Source organism: Gigantopelta aegis, chromosome 13 (assembly GCF_016097555.1).
Source record: "Gigantopelta aegis isolate Gae_Host chromosome 13, Gae_host_genome, whole genome shotgun sequence".
Lineage (NCBI taxonomy): Eukaryota > Metazoa > Mollusca > Gastropoda > Neomphalida > Peltospiridae > Gigantopelta > Gigantopelta aegis.
In genome coordinates this window covers 34,838,885-34,854,505 of record NC_054711.1, presented here as the reverse complement: position 1 = coordinate 34,854,505, position 15,621 = coordinate 34,838,885, and the positions used below count along the sequence as shown (strand labels likewise).

Genomic DNA, 15,621 nt, shown 5'->3' with positions numbered 1-15,621 from the left:
ATATTGACGATACCAAAAAACACTGGTAATAACCTCTATATATATATATATATATATATATATATATATATATATATATATATATGAGAAAAGATTTGGCTCATTATGAAATGTGTATTTTCATAACTAGCGGCTTTAGTAGCATAGAAAAATTATTATTTTCTAATGCAACCACAGTCAAATTATTTTGCAATGTAAACATTTGGCTGTAAAAAGAATGCTGTTGTGCCATGATGTCACATTACGTCATGTAATGCACATAAGATAATATGACATAATGGCTGATGACTTTGTTCTAGACAACAGAGGAACTTTTATATTAAAAAAGTGAAAATGGGTAATAAAGAGAATAACCAACTCCCTACAAGGAGTTACAAATTATTTGTTCTCTCATGAGTTAATGTTGTAAAACCCTTGCCTATTCATTCAATCCGGACAGATAATTCATAATTTCTTGTAGCTTATTAGTTATTCTCCAATTGCTTTCTGTTAATGGAAATATGTAGCTGGTTCCGTCAAAGTTTATATGTGAGATTTATAAAATGTTTGACATCCAACAGTCCAATAAATCAAGGTGTCACTGAACAAAACTTTACCCTTAAGTCAGGAACTAAAAAAGCCTAAATGCATCCATGATGACTGTTCATGTGTCCATGAAATGGTCTTGGTATATTTCAGATCTACTGAATTCTTTAGTGCGGATTGTTAGTAAGATATGCTTTTAATCGGACTGACAACAAACGGTAACATGATTTATGTACTCAAACCAATCTCCTTTAGAAAGTGTTGGGTGTCGTTAAACACCCATCCATCCATCCATGCATTTATTCATCCATCTATCCATGCATTCATTCATCCATGCATTTATTCATTCATCCATCCATCCAAACATTATGAGGGCTTTCACAGGTGAAGAGACATGCATTAGGATATACATTGTAGACTTTGATGGAAAGAAAAATTTAAATACCACGAAAATGAGAAAAAAAGAGAGTATTATTGCACAGTACACACAATCATTACAATCACCCATTGTCTGCACAACCCATGTTTTTCAGTTCACAGTTTAGTACCACACGTACACCTCTAGGGTTAGCAGATTGTGAGTTGGGCAACAGTAGTGTATTTCTGGGATAACACACCAGAATAGTAAATAACATTTTCAGTTCAGTTTAGTACCACATGTACATCTTGGGTAAGCTGATCATGAGTTGGGACAATACTGAAAAATAAAGATTAATATATAAAGTACAAAGATTAGCTATAGAACCGGTCTATCCGTAGTGAAGTCGGATGTTGTGTCCACGACAGGCATACTTGAACATTTCTCTGAGGGAAAGAATGAACGAATAACTGCTTAACAACACACCAGCACGAAACTTACATTGGCTACTGGGTGGCAAACTATCAGATTATATAGACCAACTGACACGCGATTTTTACATGTTGACATTCTCCTATTTAGCACTTTCTGCTAAAGAAGTGGTTATAAAAACAAAAAATGAAGGAATATCAGTTACTGTCACTAATCATTTAATATACTCTTCAAAAAAAGTATGGGAACTCTAATCAGAATTTACAATTGCCAAAATTGTAAGGTATATTAGCTGTCGGGAATGGTTATATGATAATAGTGAATTAATTGGGCAAACATTACAACCAGTAGTTAAGTATTACAGAATATTTTATGACCACCAAAGATCTTGAAGGACGATTGGGGTCAGAAGTGAAATTTGAAAGTTGACGGGGTTTTTTTTTATCAATAAATCACAAATTCAAACAATAAAAATGACTAAAAACAAAACAATAACAACTGTATGATCAACAGAATGAAAAAGATTGACAGAAATAATGTTCCAGTGATTAATGGACCTTCCTGGAAATTGTCAAAATCGAGAATGACACCCCACACACATGTATGGGGCAACTGTGTGATGCATGTGCAAACTATGGAATGTTTTGGTGCATTGATAAACAGACCTGAACGTTCTTTACTAGGATGTCTGTGGTCAAAACGTATGTTCGGTCTAATAGTTGATATTAACATTAATATTTCAGGTTCCCCTACTTTTTTTGAAGAGTATATTTTAAAGGTAAAATGCAGACATTAGCTGTAGTCTAAAGAACCATGACTGTCCAACTCGTGATCAGTTTACTCTTTATTATTAACAAACAATATTATTAACAAAATGTAAATTAGGCTACAGAGATCATTCTGGGCCGAATTTACAAATCCAGATTTTTTTATCCACGTTTAACTACATACATATACAGTGCTAAAACATCTGCTTTTAAAGGGACACACCCTAGTTACGGCTAGTTGTTAACCATTACGGCATTGTTTTTCGCTATTAAACCCATTTTTTCACAAATAAAATTGCACTTTACTTACCGTTTATTATTTAGAATATACATTTCCATTCACCTGAAGTGTTTTTTGGTAATCCTGGTAATCCTAGTGTTTGTAATACCACAAAATGCATTTTTCGTATTTCTGAAAAACGGACGCACGTTTGAGAAAAAAACTTTGAGCAGACAAGGTCTAATCTATTTTTAGAGGGGATATTTCCATTTCAATGTCACAGACTGGTATACCACGTGACCGTTATCATTTTGGTTCAGTTTGTTTTCTTGTGCACGGTTTGCGCAATCAACAACCGATTTGTTGTTGTTCATTTGTGAGATTTGTCTTCACAGTTCGTGAACATTTTCAGTAACAATAAAGTTCAGACAAGTAAGTATCTCAATACAAAACGTTACAAACCCTTAAAACCAATAATTTTGCTAAGTCCTATGATATCTGGAGAGGGGGTCCAACCAGGACAGAACAGTTGGAACATGTCCAGGAGAGGTGAAAAGAACGCACCCAAAGTCTGTGAAATTTGTCATGACGTAGGCATTGTTGTGCTTCGAGCGACATCTACCGGTGACATCAGAATACAAACTTTCAAAATTATTTCAAGCAATTGGGACATGGGGATTCCCATGGTATTTATCGATATAAAACCTGCTTTTTCACTCCATTTGATAAAAACGTGATCTAAGTGTGTTACAGGTTTGTAGATTAACCAAATTATAATTTATTTTCGCTGGATGGAACTAGGGTGTGCGGCTTTAAGATAAACAAGCATCATAAATTCAGCCTTCTCTTTTCAAACTTTTGATTAGCCACAGGACTGTGTAGTGATCTCTGAAACCTGTGTAGTGAATCACAACACAATAAATACTGAACAAAATGTTCCTAGAAGCAGCATAAACAAGCAACTGGTTTGTTAAACCAACTGGTTCTATAAACAACCAAGTGGTTTATTATTATAACCAACCCACTGGTTCTACTAGTTCCTTAAACAAATAATAGGTTCTTGAATTGTTTCCATAGGCCATTTTTCTAAACTAACAATCATTTTATAAATATGACCAATTCCGTAAACAAACAAATGCTGTCTTGAACAGACTGGATTTTAGACTGGTACCATAAACAAGCAGCTGGTTTCCTAAACAAATCACCATTTAATAAAAAAAAATCCGATTCTTATAACAAATGACTGAATGGTTTTATACTGGATTCCATGTGCAGTGAACCCCACTAAACCGGACACCCTCGGGAACAAGTAAAATGTCCGGTTTCCGGTTTAAAGAGGTTCTCTTTTGTACCGATATTTAAAATGGACCATGATTCATGGGTCTGCATGAAAACTGTCAGGTTTTGAGAGAATTCTGATTTACAGAGGGTCAGGTTTTGAGAGAATTCTCATTTACAGAGGGTCTGGTTTTGAGAGAATTCTCATTTAAAGAGGGTCTGGTTTTGAGAGAATTCTCATTTACAGAGGGTCTTGTTTTGAGAGAATTCTGGTATACAGAGGGTCTTGTTTTGAGAGAATTCTGGTATACAGAGGGTCTGGTTTTGAGAGAATTCTGATTTACAGCGGGTCTGGTTTTGAGAGAATTCTCATTTACAGAGGGTCAGGTTTTGAGAGAATTCTGATTTACAGAGGGTCTGGTTTTGAGAGAATTCTGATTTACAGAGGGTCAGGTTTTGAGAGAATTCTGATTTACAGAGGGTCTGGTTTTGAGAGGTTTCACTGTGTAACCTTAACCTTTAGACTACAGGATTAATGTCTGACAAAAACCACGTTGAGTGGGTACAAGTTGATAGTTTTTATTCACATATATTCACTGAAATGTTTTCTAAAAGTTCATATTTGAATCGATAAGTATTATTTTCGTTGGGTTTTCTAATTTTAATGATATTTTAGATCAGTTAATATTAATTAAAATTAGGCAAAAAAATTGAGTTTACTTATGGGCATTTGTGGCCAGCTATCCAGTATTTATGTCCATTATTCCCAATAAGAGTGGTTTTCTGACCAGATTTTAAAAAAACAAAACAAACTCCGATTCATATCCCAATATTTGGTGACTTTTGATGTTGGTAAAATGATCAAATTTATTATCAAATTAGCTGTCACAATCAGCTATCGATACCTGAAAATGACTGTGACGTGCCGCCATTGTTGTGAAGCGAAAATACTTGCCGAAAACCACGTTTTGAACTAAAAATTCCACAGTATTTTCAATTGAAAAAACATAAACAAAAGACACCATCTTGTTTCCGGTGAGTGCCGTGTGCAAAATGGCAGGAATTATGAATTGGGGAATGCACTGTATACAGTGTACAGTATGTCGACTGGCATGACATTGGGTGAGATATCTAGCCTGTAGTAGTCAGAAGGTTAAAATAAAATAATTGGTTCCTTAAATTGACTGGTTTCATAAACACGTCTGCTTCCATGAATATCAGATGGTTCCTTTCTTTGGCAGCAAGAGTTCTTGCACGTAATCCAGGAATGTTCCACGCTCTATCTGATCACTGGGAAGTTTAGTCGACAAAGAAGACTGCAAACAGAGAGTAAAAAAATTTAGAATTGGAACAGGTCAGCCAACGTTAGTTTTCATTTTTCAGTGGTGATTTTGTATTTAAGTCTGCTTACCATAGCAACAGCCTTAACAGATAATATATAGTTAAAAGCATGCCACTGCCAGTTATATTTTAAATGAAAAGTTTGTTTGTTTAACAATACCACTAGAGGATATTGATTTATTAATCATTGGCTATTGGATGTCAAACATTTGGTAATTTTGACATACAGTCTCAGAGAGGAAACCCGCTACATTCTTCTATTAGTAGCAAGGGATCTTTTATATGCACCATCCCACACAGGATAACACATACCACAGCCTTTGATATACCAGTCGTGGTGCACTGGCTGTAATAAGTATTTTAAATGAAGTATTCCAACAGATAAGACTTTTCAAGGTTTGTGCACAATGACATAATTCCTCATTTTATTAATCGTATATAGTACAAGGCATACCAATAAATCCAACAACCAATAGTTGTTGTATTAAGGTTGGCAATTATCAAAGCTGAACACACTGTGCAGTAGTAATTACTGAAGACACTCGATTGTCAAACACACCAACATTTTTGTCAAACATCACAGACATACGAACAGTCCGACCTCGTTACAACAACATTTACACCATCCAACCACAAATTGTCGGAAACAAACTTACACTGATCTTATTATGTTCATTACATTGGAATTCACACCTTCCGACACCGACAGAGCAAATTAGGAACAAATGTGCATCTGACTTTTGAAAACACCTCTTGACAACATTACATGAACACAGATGCCATAGCATGCTGCTATTACACACACAGTACACAGTACATACACAGTACACAGTACACACACAGTACACAGTACACAGTACATACACAGTACACACACAGTACACACACAGTACACAGTACATACACAGTACACACACAGTACACAGTACATACACAGTACACACACAGTACACAGTACATACACAGTACATACACAGTACACACATAGTACACAGTACATACACAGTACACACACAGTACACAGTACATACACAGCCACTTGGCATCCTTGATCTTGTCGTGAACCGACTGTCACATGATATCCGAGTTCCTGATGTACGCTAAATCTGTATTGCCTTTAGTCATTCAATTAAAGGATTAACTTTGAACAATCAAGTCCACTAGTTTTAGATCTTTCACCATGGAATGATTAGATTGACAGTGAATGCACCTTGATTAATAATAATACATTATTACCCCAGCAGGTATTCATGACAGGGAAAATAAAAATCGTAATTTCTCACTGAAAAATTATCATGCATTGGTCTAACGAACAATATTATTGGATGATTTGACACTTACAAAGTTATAGCAATACTCAGAACAGTGCGTACAGTGGTTTATGTCGTTTCTATACATGTACGTGCATGTGTGTTGAAAATAAGGGCTTTTAGAGAAAAAATAGCTCAGGTAATAAATAGAATAACAAACTTGGCACCAGATATCAAATTTATGTCCCTTGTGAAATAATTTTCATGACAAGTGAAAATTATTTCACAAGGGACATAAATTTGATAATAACTGGTAACTTGTTTATTATCCTCTATTTTAATAATGGTCTGTGATCGATCCCCATCGGTGGGCCCCATTATGCTATTTCTCATTCCAGCCAGTGCACCACGACTGGTATATCCAATGCTGTGGTATGTGCTATCCTGTCTGTGGGATGGTGTATATAAATGATCCCTTGCTACTAATGGAAAAAACAACAACGTCCAAGACAGATCTGGTGCAAATCAGAACTCGTGCCCAGAATGGACGTGCCTGAACCTTCAGTGCATGTTAATAGAGTTTTCATTCCTTTCCTTCCAATAGAAAAATGTAGCGGGTTTCCTCTCAAAGACTTTGTTTGACATTGAATAGCCAATGATTAATAAATCAACGTGCTCTAGTGATGTCGTTAAACAAAACAAATTTTTATAAAGGCAATTTTGCTATAACAACAAAGTGAGCCAGTGATAAACGTGGTTGTTATAACAAGGTCAGACTGTATACAGATAATGATGAGTTGAATGGTGAAGCCACAGTATTTCTATTTCGGTATGGGACTACTTGACGGCCCTGCTCCATACTTACTGTCAGTTGGAATACCTCGGTATCACCCCAACCCAGAATGTATAAACTGCAGTACCTGCCACATAGTTATCTCTCATTTGGGTCACGAACTCGGGAGACACAACCATAATCGCACCGTGAAGTTTGTGAAACTTTGTGAACTGTATGTGGGTTTACACCATTGAGTCAAAAGGATTGGAGTTAGTACTGCAATGGAAAATCCTCCCTTTGCCTGAGGTGGGATATGAACCCAGTATCTACCAGCCTTAAGTCTGATGGCTTAACCACTATACCAACGTGGCCGTGTTAGAGTCTTCAATTGTTGCTATTTCACACCTATTCTGGTCACACCATCCACACATTGTTAGGCAAAATTTTAAATAGGTTGGAAACATAACTGACCACCTGTGTCTACAGGGCACAATATTCTATTCATGTAAAATGCCAAATGGTTATGTGGCAAACCATTACATTCTAAAATTAAAAGTTTCGAACATCGGGATTATCATAACTTAATTTGGTATGTACATATAATTGATGAAAATCACATGAATCCAGTTCCAGTTAACTAAGATTTTGAAACTTGTTTTTCCCCCATATGCCTAACTGAGTTTGTTGTTAATTTGCACACTGCAGCATAGACAGACTGTTCCACAAACACAGAATGCACCATGAACAAGAATAAAAGACCTTTAATTTATGAAAGAAATTATTTATTGTCAATCCATATACCTTTAATTTCTCTATGAATGGCTTACTGTCAATCCATATACCTTTAATTTCTCTATGAATGGCTTACTGTCAATTCACTTACCTTTAATTTCTCTATGAATGGCTTACTGTCAATCCATCTACCTTTAATTTCTCTATGAATGGCTTACTGTCAATCCATATACCTTTAATTTCTCTATGAATGGCTTACTGTCAATCCATATACCTTTAATTTCTCTATGAACGGCTTACTGTCAATTCACTTACCTTTAATTTCTCTATGAATGGCTTACTGTCAATCCATCTACCTTTAATTTCTCTATGAATGGCTTACTGTCAATCCATATACCTTTAATTTCTCTATGAATGGCTTACTGTCAATCCATCTACCTTTAATTTCTCTATGAATGGCTTACTGTCAATCCATCTACCTTTAATTTCTCTATGAATGGCTTACTGTCAATTCACTTACCTTTAATTTCTCTATGAATGGCTTACTGTCAATTCACTTACCTTTAATTTCTCTGAATGGCTTACTGTCAATCCATCTACCTTTAATTTCTCTATGAATGGCTTACTGTCAATTCACTTACCTTTAATTTCTCTATGAATGGCTTACTGTCAATTCACTTACCTTTAATTTCTCTATGAATGGCTTACTGTCAATCCATCTACCTTTAATTTCTCTATGAATGGCTTACTGTCAATCCATCTACCTTTAATTTCTCTGAATGGCTTACTGTCAATCCATCTACCTTTAATTTCTCTGAATGGCTTACTGTCAATCCATCTACCTTTAATTTCTCTCTGAATGGCTTACTGTTAATTCATTTACCTTTAATTTCTCTATGAATGGTTTATTGTTGATCCATTTCTCAAGGAAAATAACCCTGTCTGGTGCATCTCTGTAAAAATCTGTCATCTTTTTCTGAAAGAAAAAGAAATATTCTTGACTTTATGTTTTATGGTTCTTTTATAACAAATCAACTGCCATAATAATTACTATAATGTTAACAAAATGTAAAAAAAACTACTCGGGCAGCACCCATGTAAAACATGATGGACCTGGACAGTCCTGGGCCCATATTTTCGAAGCCATCTTAACACTAAGGAATCAAAAAACTATTGTAAGCTATGACATCACTATGGTATGTGCTGTAGTGACATCATAGCCTACAGTGTTTTTATGATTTCCTAATGCTAAGATTGCTTTGAAAAATATGGGCCCAGGGTGCTGTGGTGTGTGCCTAGGACAGCATGTTTGAATGATAATTAACTACAAGCAAAAAAATATGTAAAACATTCATCAAGAGAACTGGTATATCAAAGGCTGTGGTATGAGCTATCCTGTCTGTGGGATGGTGCACATAAAAGATACTTTGCTACTAATGGAAAAATGTAGCGGGTTTCCTCTTGAAGACTATATGTCAAATGACCAAATGTCTGACATCCAATAGGCGATGATTAATACATCAATGTGCTCTAGTAGTGTAGTTTACAAAAATTGGTATTTGTTGAGGTTTGCCAAGATCAATAACAATGAACCAGATGAGGTTGATATTTTACATATCAAAACCACGAATAGCAAATTCTATTTATCTCACAACACATTAAAATACATTTAATTTGAAATTTAGTAAATCAAAGTTTTATAGTTGTCTTTATTGGTATTACGACCGCATCACGAGTGGCACAAATATCACACACTTTAACTAAATCTCATCAAAACATTACTCTCAGGTGTACAGATCATGTTGGCCTGTAAACAAATGACCCATCAACAGCAAAATATATATTAACTGGGTTAATACAACAAACTATGGGGTGGGATGTAGCCCAGTGGTAAATTGCTCACTTGATAAGCAGTCATTTTAGGATCAATTCCCGTCAGATTTCTTGTTCCAGCCAGTGCACCACGACTAGTATATCAAAGGCCGTGGTATGTGCTATCCTGTCTGTGGGATGGTGTATATAAAAAATCCTTGCTACTAGTTGAAAAATGTAGTGAGTTTCCTATCAAAGATTATATGTCAAATGACGAAATGTTTGACATCCAACAGCCGACGATTAATAAATCAATGTGCTCTAGTGGTGTAGTTTAATAAAATAATAAAAGTAAACAACAAGTTTAAAATCTCAAAGTTTTGTAAACTAAATGTTGACATCGTCAGGAGAAAACTAAACATCAAAAACAGGTGTTCAGCCTTTAAAACCAGTAGGATAGAAACTGTTCAAGTGAAACACCAGAGTTAAAAGATTAATCGCATTACAACGGTAAGCTGACTGTGAGGACTGACAGAATAAAGATATAAAAACAGTTCAGGTAAAAAGCTACAGTTAAAAGAATCATAACATCATAAGGTAAGCTGCTCGGGAAGACTAACAAACAGAAAGTTAATTACAGCTCGAGTCATAACAAAAACAAATTTTAACAATAAAATATCGAATGTGTTTTTGACATGGATATTACACGTATGTTGTAGGATAAATCATGTTATACCTTGCTATTAATTCAGTTTTTGACATGGATATTACACTTAAGTTGTAGGATAAATCATGTTATACCTTGCTATTAATTCAGTTTTTGACATGGATATTACACGTAAGTTGTAGGATAAATCATGTTATACCTTGCTATTAATTCAGTTTTTGACATGGATATTACACGTATGTTGTAGGATAAATCATGTTATACCTTGCTATTAATTCAGTTTTTGACATGGATATTACACGTAAGTTGTAGGATAAATCATGTTATACCTTGCTATTAATTCAGTTTTTGACATGGATATTACACGTAAGTTGTAGGATAAATCATGTTATACCTTGCTATTAATTCAGTTTTTGACATGGATATTACACGTATGTTGTAGGATAAATCATGTTATACCTTGCTATTAATTCAGTTTCTTACACACCCGTTGGTGAGAACATCATTTGTTCTTTTTTATAACACATATTTATTGACACATGTACGTGTGTTAACAATTTCAAGACATGACTGGCTGCTCCTAGGTGATGACAAGGTCACCAATGCCATACGTGCAATGAAAAAACAGCACGATCGAAATCGATTACACTGACATACAGTTAATCTAACAATCATTTGTTTGTGACATGCAAGTGTAAATAACTTTTAGTCAACAAAGATGTTAAAATTTGCTTAAAACCTGGTTTTTGAGGATATGTAAGAAATAGAATAATACATTTGTGTCTGTTAGATACCATTTATCTTACAACTCATTGTTTAAAAATGTATCAAACTCACTTTCGCTCATTACATATGTTTTAAAACAACTCGTTGTAAGATAGATGGTACAGTAACTTAATGCCCACTCATGTGTTATTCTCTATACATACTATTTCTGCCAGTAGTTCTTCAGACAGTGATGTATTCTGGTAGACCGAGTACTTCATCTTCATGGGAATCCCATACCCATCGGGATATTGCTGTAAAATAATCCACAAGAAATCTGTACCATGCACTAGCTTCCACTAAACATGGGGTTTTTTTGGTCAATTATTTTAGTTTGGCTGTAAAAAAAAAACCCCAGGAAAGATGTTTTAGAAATGACAGAAATTTTCTATTTTATATATGCAAGTTTTAAAAACACTGGTCAAGATATAAATAAAACAGCAATATTTGCTCATAGTGAAGAACGTGGTTTGTTCATAGGTTTGATATTATATTTTCTTGATTTATCATACTAAACTCTACATTATATTATTCTTAAACAAAATAAAATTATAATAATTTAACCTCCATGAGCAGATAACAATCTTTGCTATGAGAAAGTAGTGTTGTTTTATTTATACAAGTATGTTGACGGTTTAATAGTTGCACATAAAAAAACTGAACATTTGATTTTTTCCAAAACAGCTTTTTTTTTTTTTATTAAATCATGCCGAAGTTAAATAATTGACAAAAACTGGTTTAATGATTAACATACAATATTGAAATACATGCATTAAACAATGACCAAATTATGGATGTTACTGTAATATAACAATATGTATTATACATTCAAGATTGAAATTCACAAATTAGAAAACCAAGTAATGTCTGGATATTGTCGTAATGTAATCAATACAGGGCAAATATAGTGTAGAACAGTAGAACAAGTAGGGCAGTATTAAAATTATTAACCTTGGAACAGATAACACTGAATTAGCAAAAAGTAAATTCAAATTAATTTAATATTAAAGCAATTACCACAGAAAATGTTTATTAAGTAGGAAATAGTATATCACAGAACAATTTTAGAATGGTTACCACTGGAAACGGGTACGAACAGGGCCACATTAGCAGTAACTATCGGAAACTAGCATTAAAGTACAGAAAGCATGAAAATCAATGTTTGTTTAGCAACACCACCATTTTAGAATGGTTACCACTGGAAACGGGTACGAACAGGGCCACATTAGCAGTAACTATCGGAAACTAGCATTAAAGTACAGAAAGCATGAAAATCAATGTTTGTTTAGCAACACCACCATTTTAGAATGGTTACCACTGGAAACGGGTACGAACAGGGCCACATTAGCAGTAACTATCGGAAACTAGCATTAAAGTACAGAAAGCATGAAAATCAATGTTTGTTTAGCAACACCACAATTTTAGAATGGTTACCACTGGAAACGGGTACGAACAGGGCCACATTAGCAGTAACTATCGGAAACTAGCATTAAAGTACAGAAAGCATGAAAATCAATGTTTGTTTAGCAACACCACCATTTTAGAATGGTTACCACTGGAAACGGGTACGAACAGGGCCACATTAGCAGTAACTATCGGAAACTAGCATTAAAGTACAGAAAGCATGAAAATCAATGTTTGTTTAGCAACACCACAATTTTAGAATGGTTACCACTGGAAACGGGTACGAACAGGGCCACATTAGCAGTAACTATCGGAAACTAGCATTAAAGTACAGAAAGCATGAAAATCAATGTTTGTTTAGCAACACCACCATTTTAGAATGGTTACCACTGGAAACGGGTACGAACAGGGCCACATTAGCAGTAACTATCGGAAACTAGCAGTAAAGTACAGAAAGCATGAAAATCAATGTTTGTTTAGCAACACCACAATTTTAGAAATGTCACTATTGTGAAATGGGGTAGAACCATTTTAACATGATATGAAATTTTACCTCAGGTGGTGGCATGGCCCAGAAAGCTTGGAACACTGCATCATTCTTGCTGGGTCGAATGTCAAACGCAGCTGCAACAACCACAACAAAATTAGTTAAACAAATCACACTGCAAAGTATTTTTCTTGGGAAGGGGTGTAACTTTAAAACAAGGGCACCTAATCCCTTGTTTTTACATTAATTAGTTAAGTGGGGTTCTCATTGTGCGATTAGTCGCACCGACTTGGCGGCCCTACAAAAATCGGAATGTATGAAATTAAAGTTGTTCCAATTTAAGTGTTCTTACCATACGATTCAATGAGAATGACCCTTTAAAAATGGGACACTCTAAACTGGACCCCCTCGAGACCAAGTAAAATGTCTGTTTTTAAGGGGTATCCGGTTTGCAGAGGTTCTCTTTTGTACTGATATGTAAAAATGGATCATGATCCATGGGTGTGCAAGAAAAATTTCAGGTTTTGAGAGAATTCTGGTGTTTGTATTTCAAATCGAAATAGGTTGTAATTTTGAGTTTAAAAAGTATTTTTTGACAAGTATTTTTGTAACCGGCTGTTTTAAATTGCATTTCACATACACTATATATTTTATTTTGTCTAACACTAATAGTACAAAGCTGTCTCTTATTTTGTTTCTATTGTTTTCCTGTGTCTTTGATATTGTCAGTTTGGGTTGTGTTCACAGTCAACTCGGTGTTCAGGCCAGTTAGTTCAGTTCAGTAGCAAGCTCATCTATTGTTTCTTTTGTTACCTGGTGTTCTCTGGACATAGGTGCTTTTCTGCATTGCAAGTTTTATATTTGATCAAATTCTGCAGCCATACCATCCATACTTTTATTCATTTTAAAATAACTCGTAAGATAAATGACATCTAACGGACACGAATGTAGTATTCTGTATTTGGTAAATAACATAACGGTAATACTAGTTTTAAATGATTAACTTACAAACGATGAATCCTAAACACGGGTGGTATGTGGTGCCAGATCCCTTCATCTTGAGCTGGTACGACATCTGACAGTCGATGTCTTTGAGAGACGGGTCAGGCTGGCAGTGTGGGTGACTGTGGTACCAGCCCACCAGCTGTAGACACGATTGGCTCATGCTCTGACGAATCTGTCAACAAAACACATCAGGCTTCTAAAAATTGTGAGAACGATAGTTTCGTCTGCGTATACTGCTCATGCGAATCTAATTTTGCATAATCAGGTTTTTTTGTTTGCATGAAATTTGGATCACCATTTACTTGGATATAACGGGTTATGCAAAAGGGGATTTATTTCTGCATAACTGATAAATGGGTGACGGAGATGTTCAATTCTCAGAGGCCTGCCTATCACATACCAAAATTATAGTGGCTGCCATGATGGCACATTTAAAAAATATGTTCTATGAACAACTGTGGTAACACTTTCAAATCTACATACTATGTATTTTGTTGTGGGTTGATAGTCAATTGCAATGATTTATAATTACCACATGCTCCAGCCGTAACATTTATTATATTTTTGGTAGGTATGTTGATTTGCATCATGGACCAACTCTTTTAACGGCCGTTAACACTGTTTTATTGATAATTTTATTATATATTTTATTGATGTTGACTATCATCATTTACCTTTGACACCCAATAGCTGATAGTGTTTTTCGTACTGGGTGCCATTAAATTAAATTAATTTTAATCCTTGAACATAATTTTTTAAAGGAAATTGATGTAGCTTACCAGCAATAATACCAAAATACTACATATTTATACAGTTAGAGGTGGGTTGGAAACATCATATAAAAACACTAAATGATTCATTTATAAGAAAGGGAATCTGAATAATCTCATTATACAAAGAGAAGGAAAGAAGGAATGTTTTTAATTACAGTTACATGTATATGGCACTGAACATATGGTTACGGAAAGAAGGAACGTTTTAAATTACAGTTACATGTATATGGCACTGAACATATGGTTACGGAAAGAAGGAATGTTTTTAATTAGTTACATGTATATGGCACTGAACATATGGTTAAGGAAAGAAGGAATGTTTTAAATTACAGTTACATGTATATGGCACTGAACATATGGTTAAGGAAAGAAGGAATGTTTTAAATTACACTTTACAGTTACATGTATATGGCACTGAACATATGGTTACGGAAAGAAGGAACGTTTTAAATTACAGTTACATGTATATGGCACTGAACATATGGTTACGGAAAGAAGGAATGTTTTTAATTAGTTACATGTATATGGCACTGAACATATGGTTACGGAAAGAAGGAATGTTTTTAATTACAGTTACATGTATATGGCACTGAACATATGGTTACGGAAAGAAGGAACGTTTTAAATTACAGTTACATGTATATGGCACTGAACATATGGTTACGGAAAGAAGGATGTTTTTAATTACAGTTACATGTATATGGCACTGAACATATGGTTACGGAAAGAAGGAATGTTTTAAATTACAGTTACATGTATATGGCACTGAACATATGGTTACGGAAAGAAGGAACGTTTTTAATTAGTTACATGTATATGGCACTGAACATATGGTTAAGGAAAGAAGGAATGTTTTTAATTAGTTACATGTATATGGCACTGAACATATGGTTAAGGAAAGAAGGAATGTTTTTAATTAGTTACATGTATATGGCACTGAACATATGGTTACGGAAAGAAGGAATGTTTTTAATTAGTTACATGTATATGGCACTGAACATATGGTTACGGAAAGAAGGAACGTTTTAAA

The 15,621-nt window shown here is 34.7% G+C and overlaps 1 protein-coding gene across 1 annotated transcript; it reads right to left on the bottom strand.

Annotated features, from left to right (window-relative positions):
• Positions 1–4,482: 4,482 nt before the first annotated feature.
• On the bottom strand, positions 4,483–13,986 carry LOC121387794 (MPN domain-containing protein-like). Its single transcript, XM_041519001.1, has 5 exons — positions 13,822–13,986; positions 12,880–12,950; positions 11,087–11,176; positions 8,562–8,654; positions 4,483–4,896 (listed from the first exon to the last, which is right to left on the bottom strand). The coding sequence occupies exons 1-5, from the start codon at positions 13,976–13,978 to the stop codon at positions 4,798–4,800; spliced, it is 510 nt and encodes a 169-aa protein (XP_041374935.1). The 5' UTR covers positions 13,979–13,986; the 3' UTR covers positions 4,483–4,797.
• Between the last annotated feature and the right edge of the window lie 1,635 nt (positions 13,987–15,621).

Bases quoted from the DNA above. Each gene is read 5' to 3' on its own strand.
- LOC121387794 (XM_041519001.1), bottom strand. From the start codon at position 13,978: ATGAGCCAATCGTGTCTACAGCTGGTGGGCTGGTACCACAGTCACCCA. The intron at 11,177-12,879 runs GTAAAATTTCAT...ATTATTTTACAG, and splicing joins GGGCCATGCCACCACCTGAG to CAATATCCCGATGGGTATGG. The intron at 8,655-11,086 runs GTATGTATAGAG...TTTTTCTTTCAG, and splicing joins AAGAACTACTGGCAGAAATA to AAAAAGATGACAGATTTTTA.